General features: G+C 46.9%; 1 protein-coding gene across 1 annotated transcript in view; it reads right to left on the reverse strand.

The window, feature by feature from the left end:
• MAN2C1 (mannosidase alpha class 2C member 1) overlaps window positions 1-14,022 on the reverse strand; it is a 291,020-nt gene that overhangs the window by 52,705 nt on the left and 224,293 nt on the right. Inside the window, exons 20-22 of the mRNA XM_085643836.1 lie at window positions 13,701-13,857; window positions 13,412-13,555; window positions 10,544-10,653 (exon numbers count right to left, since the gene is read on the reverse strand). Of these exons, the coding sequence (XP_085499962.1) occupies window positions 10,544-10,653; window positions 13,412-13,555; window positions 13,701-13,857 (411 nt within the window). The remainder of the gene's footprint in view (window positions 1-10,543; window positions 10,654-13,411; window positions 13,556-13,700; window positions 13,858-14,022) is intronic.

Consider the following 14,022-nt stretch of genomic DNA (forward strand, 5'->3'; position numbering starts at 1 on the left):
TTCTGTTCACCCATTATTTTTGACTTCTCCAACGAGAGTCACAGCAGATAAAATAGGGATCTTACAGTCCTGAGGAAGACCTCTTACACTTTAGTGGCAATGGTATTAGGCCAAATCATGTTAGTTCACATCACATGACAGAAGGATAAAAGGTTTCTTTAACCATTTTCGTCTCCATTTTTTATCTTGACAGAATAACCCAGAATAAAATATCAAATTAGTTAAATCTACATTTTATATGCACTTGCCTAACAAAATAATTCTTATCCCCATATATAGTATCAAGAGCTCCCTTGCTATTTTTGGTTGAACCCATCCCGGATATGAAATCTGTTGGAATGAAGATAGGCCCAATGATGAATTATGCCACAAACTGAGGTTGAGAGTTGTCTTATCTTCCTAGAGGGAGTCTGACACACACCATACTAACCAGAATTATTGATAACCTTTATCTCATTTTACCTTTTGTGTGATGTTTGTTTTTCTCCTTTCAAGCCGTTGCATGTGTGCCCTTCAATTTCTTTCATAGAAAAATAGATTTGTTTTACGCACCCACCCTCATTGCTGAACAAATCCACCCAAGACGTTATTGGGCCATCTCTCTCTTCCCTTAGCCATCTAAAACGTTGGAGAAATGTAGGGTAAAGTTTTCTGCACTGCTTTGCCTTTATTTGCTCCAGAGAATCTCACACTAAGCTGATGATCAACCCAGTGGTCTTTGGTGCAATGCAATGTAGAAGCATATAGGTCTTTTAGGGTCCAGTTGATAAAGTCTCTCCTCCTCTTTCTAAGGCAGAGGCGAGGAAAAGAAAGTAGGAAGAGTGATGCATTGTTCAAAAGCAGTAATAACCGTAGGTAAAAAGGCCTCCTTGGACCACAGTACCACTTTGTCTGTGAAAAAGGTGGCACCAAGAGAGCTTAGAGTTCTTTCACATAACGAATAAGTTGCAACCAGAAACACAGTGTTCAGTATCAGGAGATGTATTGGACAGCTGTGAGTGGGTTCCAATGGCGTGCACGTTAGGAAAGTAAGGACCCACTGTGACTTCACAGGTGGTTTTGGAGGAAATAAATGAGTCAGACTTTTTAAAAAAATTCATCGTAATGGGTAATTTGAACAGCTGCTCCACTAAACATTGACCGAAAACATTTAGTGGGCCCCAATGCAAGTCCTTGCTAGGCCAGAGTTACAACGAACAACAGGCCAGGCTACAAACCTGTCACAGTGTCACAGATTTAGTAGTAGGATGCCTAGCAGCCAGCGTGACCATCCACGACTTCTGGAGGAAGATTAACAATGCCATCAACTGCTGCAGCTCAATCTCCATGATTGGGGGTGCAGGTTGAGTATCCTGACCTGCTACTGTGACAGGGGGTGCTCCAGAAGCTGTAGCCTGATCAGATAACAGATGCTCATGCCCAGAGGTTCCAGGTACCAAACTCTGTTTGCACAATCAGGAGCCACTTGGATGACTTGCACCCAGTCATATCTGATCTTCTGAATTTGGGCCAGGACAGGTAGGGGTGGAAAGGCGCACAGGAGTCCAATGTCCCACTGTACATGGAATGCGCCTCAGAGAGAGCCTCCTTGGAAACTGCAGCCTGCAAAACGTTTGACATTGCGTGTTTATTTATTTATTTGAAAAGTTTTATATAGCGCTGGCTAGACCCGGAGGTATCAGAGCGCTTTACATGAGGATCAGCGAGTTACATAGTTACATCAAAGAATCAATGAGGGAGGGGTAGGGAAGGAAACTAAACGGGGAAAGGAGGAAAATAATGTCAGATCATTGGCTGGGTAGGTGATGGCCGAGGGGGTGAAACCAGGGCCAGACTCCTCTATAGCTGCCTATGACAGCTCCACCAGGCATCAGCCAAGGTTGCTCATGCACCCAGGGAAGTACAAACAGTTTTGGTATCCGTCCCGGGGGCATCGTCAAAATTCCATCAAAGTTCCATTGGGCGTGTGCCATGTTGATCCGCGTCCGTGGTGTGTCCAATGTTCAAGGTTTCAGTCCGGGGGGCATCGTCGTAGATCAATTGGCAGCACCAATCCCGGAGTGACTGGGAGGCTAAGACTTACTGTAGGGTTTATATGCACTCTATAGCAATGCTTCCAGGCGACAGGCCAGGAAATCCATCTTAAGGTCAGGCATGTAGAATGTGTAGGCCCGGGGCTGTAGGGCACTCAGCTGTTGCCCCAAGCAATTCTCTCGCTGCGAGTGAGGCTGTCGTAGGACTAAGTGTAAAAAAACAGTCCCATTGCTAGTATTTTGCATTGTGGAGACCCTGAAATGAGCAACGAAATCTCGCTCCAGGCGCCATTTTGGGGACAGGCACAGCCCTTGCCTGGCCCACCTTCATGCCACTCTGCCACGATATTCTGCCATTTTGGGGTGGGGCTGGAATGGATCCTTTCCCTGTCCATCTGGTGTCTCTTCTGACCCCTGACTCCCCCACACCCCCCAAGCCTCTCCCTCGCTGGCATGGGGTCCCCGTGATTGTGTCTCCTGGAAGGGGACATCCGCTTACCTCTTTACTATCGCCGCTCATTCAGGCTCTCCTGCGGAGTTCGGCAGTCACCTCTACATGCAGCTCTCAGGGACCACATCCCAGCGGGGGCCGGGCAGAGGAACGATCGCAGCTCCATCTCTTTCCAATGAACTGCGCCCGGCCGATCTCCTGTCTCTGCCAGTCCCACCCGCTGCTAAGCCTGTGCGTGGTTCGCAGCGCTTTTACTGACTCCCCAGGTGTGAGCGTGTTCTCTGCGGTGGTGAAAAGATCTAGCCAGGATTCTCCCCACTGCTAGAAGATGACCTATGCCACCGCGGAGTGTAACTGCCATTTGAGATCCGCTAGGCACCGGATGCCGAGCTCGTTTGCCCTGGTGTTCAAAGATCCTGCTAGGTGGATCACAACTAGTGAAATGCCTAGCACTCCATCCAACTCCAGATGGTAGGCGATGGGCACAGGGCCCAGGACCACAGCACACTCTGCTGGGTGCAGGACCACATAGCAGTGATGTCTATAAGGACCCAAACCAGTCTCTCTTTCATGGGCAGTAGGAAGGCCTTCAGCACCAGGCGATGTAGAGTAGGATTTTTGCCGTAAACTTGAGTCCTCTGTTCTCTGCATCTCCCAGATGATTTCCTCATCCCAGGAGTAATGCATTTGTCACCACTGTCAGCTCAGGGTGGATCAGGAAGCGGAATCTACTGCTGGTCCAAGTGAGATTGAGCCACCACTGAAGGTATTTCCTGCATTATCCTCTGAAATCTCAATGGAACCCAGTAGGTTGCCCTGGTTCTGGGTTCACTGAAACTTCAAGTTCCACTGCAGAGCCAGCATATGCCATATGGTATAGTCGACAAGCAGAATACAGGAGGCCAAGAGGACTAACAGTCTCATAGCCAGTCTCAAGGATACCCAGGACGGAGGCTGAAACATAGGGATCATATGCCGAAAGTCCTCGATGATGTGGTACACGAAAGTCCCCAAAATGCACCGTATCCAAGATGACTACAATGAAAAGGAGTTTCTGTGATGGAGTCAGGTGTGACTTTGCCATGTTGATAATGAACCTCAACGATGTCAAGTAGTTTGCCGTCATCTGGTGGTGGTCTATGATTGACAGTGGTGAGAATGCCTTTAACAGCCCGTTGTCAAGGTAGGGGGAAAACTGCGATCCCCAGCCTCTGGAAGTGTGTTGTGATCATTGCCATCACTTTCAAGGGCACCCAGTGGTAGTGGTGAGGCCAAAGGCGACCCCGGCAAATTGAAAATGTTCCTGGTCTACCTTGAACCGCACATAGCATCTGGGAACTGCAGAACAGGTACATGAAAGTAGGAGCCCTGCAGGTCCAAAGTCACCAGCATCATGAATTTGTCCTTATGGAAGCAGGCTTTCAGACAGATGACATCTAAAATATCCTTGTGTCTTTCTTCTGCGCTAGGAAACAGTGGAAGTAACAGTCAGTCCCCATTTCCTGGGCAAAAATTATTTCTCTATGGCTCCTTTTGCCAAAAGAGTCTGCAGGAGAGGGCATATTCAAGGTGGATGGTCTGGAGGACCCACCTGTTGTATGGTACGTTTTGCCAGCCCTGGATGAAATATCTCCCACAAGATGGTCATGTGCCACGAAGGCAAACTAAAACAGCCTGGATGAGGATGCTTGTGTGATGGAGACTAAGACGTTTTCTTCCCGATTGCCTAGGTGTTGTGTGTTTGATTCACCCCCCAAAAGGACTGGAGTACCTATTTTGAAGACGGTGTGGTGGGGCCGCGAGTGGTATGCCATCCATCTTTAGTAGCTTTGAACGGGGTGAAACTGTTGAAGATACTGCCTTGCAGGGGTGGGAAGGACTATGGAGTGCACCAGCTTTCTTTAAAATGCTCCAACATTGAATAGGACCTCTTACTAAACACGCAAGACCCAACAAACGGCATGTCCATTAAAGAAGCTTCCATGTCTCCAGAGAAGCCTGTGGATCTTATTCAAACGTGCCACTGAAGATGGATCCGCTCATAGTCGGAAATGACTATAGGAACAGAGTTGTCCTTTTGTGTTGACATAGAATGGAAGTTGGCTCAGGCGTTCGGGTGGACCCGGATGCAGGTTCCAGTGGCACAGACTGTTCCAAGGATGAATTAATCGGCAGTAACACAACTGAAGACCTCTGTCGACCTTTGGGGACAGAAGACAAGCCAGAAGTAGCAGGAATGGTGCACATATTCACAACATGGTTTCTCTAAAGGCCTCAATTTGTTGCAACTTCACCGATGGCCCCGGAAACTCAGGGTGCACCAAGATCAGCAGAGTAGTCAGCTCTTCGACGGGGGACAGAAAGTGAAACTGCAAGGCACCCTGATGTCCTTGTGACTCCTCAGGTTGAAAGTTGCTGGATACGGATGAATCCCAGTTGGCCTTCTTGCGCTCCCACTTCGATTTCAGATTTTTGGAAGACTTGAATCTCAACAAAGTCCCGTCTCTGGAATGTTCATGAAAGCAGGAAGGAGTCCAAACTTAACTTCGAGTAGGACTTCCAAGGCTTCTTTCGATGCCTGGTGATGTACAGCTTCACTTTTCCGGATTACTTTTGGATTCATAAGGGCACACTCCTCACATGACTGACAACACCAGAAACAGATGTTGTGGGGATCTGTCACAGATATCTGTTTGCGACAGCCTCTGCAAGGCTCAAACTCTGTGGTTTTAGGAGGTAACATACTTCCACTGCACACTTGAAAAAATAATTTTGAAGAAAAAACCTCATCAATAGACTAGGAAAAAGTTGGGTGTGAGTTCTAAATTCACGTATGAAGATGCATAAAAAAAAGAAACTGACAGCGTAAATAAGTGGCCCTTATATTTGGCTCAATTCGTCACTTCTGGGATGGTTACGAAGTGGGCACAGAGTTGTGTGATGCCACCTACCGGCATGCAGGAATAATGCTTTTTAAATGATCCTGATTCAGTCTTGTGCCTAAACGGGAGGAATCTGGGCTACAAGCATTCATCGGAAAAAAACAATATGAGGTAGAGCATGTGTCCTGGTGCATTGTCAGTTTCCAAGGGAGGTATTTTCAAGTGAACTCAACATCGAAAGCACTTCTTGAAAAACACAACGTGCAACCTTCACAGCCCAACACTAGATGCATACATTCCATCATTTTAGAAGAGGAAAGTGGGAGATGTTTAAAAATAATCGAGATAATGTATTTCCACTGTTGACTTCATTGGCAAGATAGCCAATTTCAGCCACCCTAATCAGGTCTATTGACAAGTATGTCGTTGGCGGAAGTGTGTAGTGCATGTGATCTTGTATACCACATGCTGCAAATCTAATGTTACAAGTCAAATCCTTTTTTGCACAGCATGGGATATTTTGCTGAGTGGAATGCCTGGTTTCAATGAGGTACTCTGCAGTAAACTCAAGAGATTTTTTTTTTTTTCATGTACTGAATTTTCAACATAGACTAGCCCCCATTTTTTCTATTACTCAGTAGGTGCATCCACGTTAATGCTGGCTGAAAGAAGAATATAAAACTTATTGTTTGTTAAAAAGATCGGGAGACAACCTGCGGTAGCTGAGAGAGGCAATAGTAGAGTTTGGTTAATAGTCAGCCCTATGCATAAACTGGAGCTTGTCCAAGTTACCGTCACTAACAGACACCACGTGTTGGACCTTGCCCCTTTGGCAGGTTCACCCCTAAACTTTTTGCATTTATCCTGGCCTTTTCCCCTATGTAGTGTTAGCAGTTTTAGGTCTCTAGGCACTTTAGCACTGTGTCCCAGTTTCATGGGGAGAATAAATGCTGCGCAATGGTGTGCGCAGATTTATTGTGACTGGTGGAGAAGTGCCACTTCTAGAAGTTGGCATGTCTGTGTGATGTGAATTGCCTTTCTGGCTTGTGATTGACAGGAGCTGGGAGGGCTGGGGAATTCCAGGAGCCAGGGTGAGTCTGCCCGGTGGTGAATGGAGAGATCTGCATGTAGATGGGAGGGAGGAGTTGCACCTGGGACCCAGGAGCCAGGGTGAGTCTGCCCGGTGGTGAATGGAGAGATCTGCATGTAGATGGGAGAGAGGAGTTGCACCTGGGACCTGAATGGGGCTGGGCCTTCCCTTCACAATGCTGGCTCCACCTCCTGTGGTGCGTCTGATGTTCCTGGACAGTCCTGTGAATAGAGAGGGGAGCTGAGCAAAACAAAGTGCTCCTGAACCAGCTGTATCTGGTTCTCCCCTTGCCCTACAGTTGTCGAACAAAGGAAAATGCTGTATAAAAGACGGGGCTGTGACCCCATGAAAATGTTCTTGTTTGTGGACTTGAATCTACCAGGGGCGTGCTGCTGCTGGGGCTCAGGGAAGGCTTGCCTCCCGGGGCCCTGCCCTGCCACTGGATGCCTGGAGGACTGCTTCTTGGGACCCTTCTGCCTTGCTGGGACTCCAGGACTTCTTGGACTTGGTGCTTTTACCCCTAGCGCCTGGGAGCGCTTTATCTTAATTTGCCTTTTATTTGTAGGATGAACCTCGGTGCCTTGCCCTGGCAGCGCTGGGCTGCAATGGTCTTTGAGGGAACCCTCAGCATTGGGATTCCCCCGCCATGCGAATTTAACTGCGTGTGCCCACCCCGCTTAGTGAATTTAATTGCAGGTGCCCACCCTCAATTATGGCCCCATGGCCGCGTATTTCTATTTTTAATTGCGCGGGAGCCCACCCCGCGACTTGACCTTTTCTCCTAATTGCGCGGGTGCCCACCCCGCGACTTTGCCATTATTAGATGAAGCGGGTGCCCACCCCGCTGTACCTTTCTTTATTACGGAGGGAGCCTACCCCTCATTGTGCCCAGAGTCAAGAGAATTGCCATCGCTGCCCAGCCGCGGCCGCCCGATAGTCAGGCAAGTCCGCCTGTGACGTGGGCGGGGCCAGCGGCTGGACCGGAAGCAGCACGAGAGTTGCGGGGCTCCCATGAGCTAGGGGGAGCCCCAGAAGAGAAATCAGCCCGGAGCCTCATGGGCTCCCTATCTTAAGTCCTGGCCCCGAGACGGGGGACCGGGTGAACCATGGTGCTGCAGCCGGTGCCTACCCCTGCCGCATCCAGAAGAAAAGAGGCCGGCGCGAGGTAGAGATGCGGGGCTCCCATGCTCGAGGGAGAGCCCCGCGGTAGCAGCCAAAGCCTTGGAGAAGTCCCGGCCCCCCCTGGTGAGGGACCGGGTGAAGCATGGCGCATAGATGAGGAGGGGCTCCCGCAAGTGAGGGAGAGCCCCCCAGGCGCCAGCAGCGAAGACCGGGAGAAGTGGTGCCGGTACCGGAGGCCCGAGAGAAGACCGAAGGAGTCCTGCCCTGGTGAATGAGCACCTCTCCCGTGTTTGGGCCGATCGTGGCCAGTATCAATTTACATTCCCTGAGCGGCCCCCGCCTGATAGGGGGTCCCCAACGAAGGGGGCAGGATTTATCTTAAGAGCCTGCGTGTGGCTCTAACCTTGTCAAACGTGGCAGCTGCCCCGCTTGCTAGAGGGCAGCTGCCACGTTTTTGGGAACATGTTCATTTTTAGAGCCTGTTCGTGGCTCCACCATGTGCATATTTATTTACAGCACCAGTGCGCTCCACGTTCTTGGGGGCAATATTTGTTTGCAGAGCCCCGTGTGTCTCCAACACTGGCATAATCATTTTCAGAGCCCTCGTGTGGCTCCAACGTATGGCATATTTGTGTTACGGGCCATTGAGAGCTCATGCCTCACTTTTATATTTCCAGCTGCCCAGCAAGTAGTGGGCAGCTGCACCGTTTAGGTTTGCGCAGTGGCACAATTGGATTCCGCTGCTAGGCAGCGAGCCTTGACTTTGGGGACCCAGGGCATTTGAGCCCACTTTCTGAGATGGCCAGTTGGCCAGGGGGGACGGTGAGTTGTGTAGGGCTCCAGGCCCTAATGTGATTTATGTTCATGTGGTTATGCCTAATGTGATTTATGATTAGGATGTTAGTGTCTAATGCGTTCGACTTCTAATGTGAGTGTGGTTATAGGAAATGTTATTCATTTAGTATGATTTACGCACCCTGTGTTATACCTCTAACTGTGGTTTATGATTATGAGGTTGGTTTGCATATTATGGTTTATGCTAGCGAGATTTATTCCCTAATGTAGTTGTACTTAGGAGGTCAGGGTCTAATACGTTTAGACTTGTGAGATGATGGCCTCAGGTGTTTATGATGGTGAGGTTGGCGCAGAATGCAATGTGCGCCTGACGTGATGCTGTGCATAATGTAGTTTATGTTACAGGCTGATGCTAAGTGCAGTGATTACCAGTAGTACTGGTTGTGTTCTATGTTTATGCTAAATTCTACATTTACTAAGTTCACTTTGTGATGGTACTGACAGTGGTCCAGTTGGCCCTGTCAGGTGTACATAATCCCTTGTAAATATGACCTAGTGCCAGGTGGCCCCATGTATAATATGTGCTTACTATTCTAATGTGTTTTGATAATACAAAGGCTATTTTTATATATAACCTTGTGTGGAGTTTCTTTTGTGGTGGGCCTGGGATGTTGTTGCTGTGTGCGTGCGCAAATGCTTTACACATTGCCTCCGGGATAAGCCTGACTGCTCATGCCAAGCTACCAAGTGGGTGAGCAAGGGTTATCTTTGGCGTGTAACTTCCTTGCCCTGACTAGAGTGGTGGTTTCTGCCTGGCTTTGGCGCACGCGTTAGCCAGCCAGAAATCCCATTTCTAACACCACTCAAGAGGCAGGTCAAGAAATTAGACTTCTGTGTTATTCAGCCAAGATCAGACATTTATGCACTGATCCAAGCCCCAACAGGGATTTAGTATTTAAAAGTAATTCTAGTACTGCATAGATAAACAAGAGACTTCTGAGTAGCAATGGTGCAGTCTGCCTCTTTCAATGATGGACCATATTTCCTCCCTAACGATGATAATACTTCCTATATTTTTATACTCTTTCATTAGTATTCCTTTTAGATTGACTATTCAATTATTCACAAAGGATATGTACTTCTGTTTGGAATTGATTTAGGACAACAGACAACCCAGAGTTAAATGTTGACTTCTAACAGTATAATCTGTCAAGAGGGGGCAGTCGGTGGCACAATGGAGCTATGCTTCTCTATGGGTCACTGAAAGCCAGGTTTTCCAATATGTGCACATTGAGAGGGTGCTGCAAAATCAGCTTCTATCAAGGGGGGTCATAATAAGCGGTTCATTTGCAACAAGAATAATGTATGTACCATGGCAGGAGGGGGTCTGAAAAAAATTGGTAGAGAAAGGTGGGGTGCAATAGGCATTCTCAACCGATCGCCATCACTGCACAGAAGAGCCATAAGGATTTACTGAACAGGATGGGTAGTCAAAACATTCTGAGACCTCTTTCAAGAGGATAGATTTCGGAGTTGGAAGTAGTTCAGAGTAGGAGCATAGTGCTGTTTCTGAATGAACTAAAGATAGTTACCTTTTACAAACCCTTGTGCAATGTGTCTGGCCTGTTTTCAGGATTTTTGGCTCACACTACATCTTTTAAATCAGAGCACACAGTCAGACACTTGTAGAGTAAGGGAAGGCGGGTCTTTGTGCTATATAGAAATGCCATGGACTGTTTACACTGAGACGACGGCTGCAAGCCGATAAAGCTTGGAAAGGGGTACCATGAATTAAATACTTGACAATGATTGACAGAACCTAAGGGATCAAACAAACTGGCTTCCTATAATTACAGGCACAAACTACTACAAGTACAGTTTCTGTATTAGGCATACTTTATCCAGAAAAGGCTAACATAAATCTATTCAGACACTTGGGAGGGTGATAGAAGATACAGACTTTAGGTATCTTGTATGAGACTGTCTAATACAACATTGGCATGTGTGAATAATTACATAATCTAGTTTCTCACAAATGAGGACTTAAATCCTGCATCTGCTGAGGACTGAGATCCTGCATCTGCTGAGGACTGAGACCCTGCATCCGCTGAGGACTGATACCATGCATGGACCTCACTGCCATCATTTCATCAACACAAGTATCACTCACAGGGAGAGGCTCAATACGTTGCCATGCACAGAGCACCCATATTTACAGTCGTTGAGCAACGCTACACCAAAGCCATGTTCTGACAGATCCATCCATCGATGACCCCACACCTGTAGGGAGAAAAAAAACACCACTAGATTACTGGGTTGTCCCAAGATCTGCAAACCTGACTACATATTTTTTCACAAAGCATTTTTGACTTAAGTGCTTTAGAGATAGTGCACATACTAAAGTTATACTAACCAGAATAATTCCAGGTGGATAGGAAGACTAGCTTTTAATTATGGTTCCTTTGTCAGCTGGACTAAAAATAAAGATACCTATCTTAAAAAACTTGGAAATTAAAATGATTTGGTTCTCTGGTCATTATGTGGAGAATGCAGCACCCAAAGGATGGGGATCACACATCTAGCCAATGTAGTTAACACAATTAAAAAATTATATTTTCCTTACTTATCCCTCATTGGAATCCAGTCTAACACATACACAATTCAGTACTTATTATTTCCCTACTAAATAGAGACTTGTATGTCAGATACATTGTGAAAGAAACTAACCAGTCCTAGGTGGATCATTTGGGGCCAGAACACTTGGCTCGGGATATGGTGACATTTGTAGTAAAAGGAAAGATTGTTGTTTTACTCTCTGTAAAATAAGGAAGAACATCTCAAGGTCGATTCTTTTGAAGGAGATTTAAAGGCAAAGCAATTAGAAATATGAAGGTGATGGGATCATACTGCTTGGTATATGAGCACCAACTTTCCCAGATGCATATGGTAGAAGCAGGTCAACTTTACGGTTACTTTAAATAACCCAGAGAGAGAGATTGTCAAGTGTTAGTACGGCCAATTCACTGTATCTCCGGACTTGTGTTTCTGCGTTCTTTTTAGTCAAGTTAGTTTGAGTGCGCTTGAAGCGTATTGTAACACATCTGGATAAAAACCCAATCCAGAAATGTCAGAGGCTCGCTCAATATCTTTCTATTCCCGAGTTTAATTGTTGTGTTAAGGATCATATGTCAGAGCAAGAACCCAAACTAGTCGATTAAATACTGTGGTCTTAAGATCACCGAACACAATCAGTCACCAATCTGAAATAATTGGAAAACCATCCATTTTAGATAGGATGAAAGAACACTTGGCTTGTTGATCAAGAGTAACTCTACTTTTAAGCCACCATGAGGATTGAAGGGCTTATCAAAGCCTGCTGAAAGGACACTGATCCCTTCTTAGGGGACCTTGTTTGATTGCGGATCTGCTGCTGGGGTGCACCTCCTTATGCAGAGGTCTTCTCAGTTGGCAACCAGTGTGTGGGAGAAGGCCTGAGGCGTGACTGCCTTATCCTTAACCTAAAAAAGGATGTCTGCTTCTGCTCCACCTCTCCAGTCTGAGTGGCGCTGTCTTGCCTGCTTCACAGAATTCATCACCAGTGTCTTCTGATTTGTCACCCAGTCTTCTGATGCTGCATCTCTGAGAGATTACAAAATATTCCATCCTTAGCTAGAGAGACCCTCTGAGCACGACTAGAAATTGAGGGAGACGGAGAGAGAGACAGAGACATTTTCAGTCCCAGAAAAGAGGGCATGGACCAAAGACCACCTTGTTAGGTCTTTCGACACAGCATGCTGTCACTACAGTCACAATCAATTTAGACGGGTGGTCTCTAGTCTACGTTGCCCATGAGAACTGGGTATAGTGCTTATGCCTTGCGTTGCCACCTTTGCAGTGCTGAAGATCTTGTGCTGCAAAGTAGACCGACCTGTCTCTCAGTCATCTGAGAGTCACACACCATAATATCTCTATGCTGGAGTGGTTCAGCTTTTCGACCTCCTTGCAACCTACCCTTCATCATTGGCACAAATTCTGTAGCGGACTGCATGTACTTCCATCTCACTTCACCACTGGCCAGCAGGAATACACACCAGTCCTACCGTTGAAGGTATTATTGCCGATGCACTGCATATAATGGATGCACAGGGACTATACCTAGGAAGTTGTGTTCTATTTCCACAGGCTCTTTTTATGTATACAGGATCGTATGTATAAAACTACTATATGTACTTGTTGAATGTAAAGGATAGGTGCACCTGTATATATCTAACTTCCTTTTCCTCCCCATCATAAGTGCAGTAAATGTTTCTTCCACACAGCCTGGATTGTTCTAACTAGCAGCACTGCATGTTATTTGTGTTAGGGCCAACTAAGTTTCTTCCATTTTACGGGCCCCTGATCTGAACTGCTCTCAACTTACCCTATACTCACACTCTCGGGCTTGCCAGAGTCTACCACAGTCCACTAAACTCCAGCTGAGGCACCTTGTTAACCATTATACAGTACCAGCAAGGACCGTGAAACTGCACAGCACTCCCTAGACTAACCATCTCCAAAGTAGGGTAATCAGTGGAAGGAGTGACCTGTTATTTCACAGCGCTGATTCGCTGCCCTGGCCACTGTCCCACGGATACTCAAAACCACGGCTGGAGGAAGATCCTTCTCCTACTTCACTGCAAAGACCTGGGACTCCCTGCATCTGCACCTTAGGCAATCACCATTGCTGCTGCAATTCAGGAAGGACCTCAAGACCTGGCTCCGCAGACCCAGCCCGACCCCGTCCACATATACATAGCGCCTTGAGACCCTCAAATTTCAAATTTATGTATAACGAGTACTCTGATGTCCTTCTCCAACACTGGTTTGCACTCTGTAAAATCACAAATAAGCAAATTGCCTAAAGCAGGAGGGAATTAATTGGTGTAGGACAAGATTTACATATTTCTAGGAGAGTACAACAAAAAGTAAATTATATAACACAAAGATGTGCATGTCTGGATAAGTTGCTCTGCTCTATATTCTCCTATCCTCGACTTACCTCAAACCGCGCCCAGTCCCAGGAGGTGTTCCAGTGTGTTGGCCGCTGTAGGTGTCCAAACTGAATCTCATAAGTGGCGTTGGCGCTCCTGACCTTCACGGGGAACTGCACCTTCAGAAACTTGTGGGATTCATTCCATTCCACCTGTGGGAGAGGACAAGGGAGCACCTTTTTTAGCAGATGTTGGGAAGGGAGCCACTCTGCAACATCATGGAGATCTAGCACGAATGAGAAGTAAAGAGCTAAAAAAAAAAGTGCAAAAGTTGTGGCCTAAAAAACCTGAACAAACCTCAGTCTGGCATCTCACAAATGGGCACTCGGCATCCAGAATTAACTCTTGATGAATGATGCTCTTATTACTGATCTGCACAGAGAACTTCACACTACCCCGTAGGCCTCCAGTGCAAGCTATCTCCAGGGGGCTGAGAGGGGTTGTGATGGATGTTCTGAAAAAAAGACAAGCGAATGCTTTAATAAAAGGTGAAGCAGGCTTCATGTGCACTTGCGCACTCTGGCCTGATTTCTTTTTGTGAGATAGACCCACATCTTTTGAGCAACAAATGTCACTAATGGTATAATTTCAAGACAAGTCCCTCAGCTTCGCCACCCTC

Source organism: Triturus cristatus, chromosome 3_1, assembly GCF_964204655.1.
Source record: "Triturus cristatus chromosome 3_1, aTriCri1.1, whole genome shotgun sequence".
Classification (NCBI taxonomy): Eukaryota; Metazoa; Chordata; class Amphibia; order Caudata; family Salamandridae; genus Triturus; species Triturus cristatus.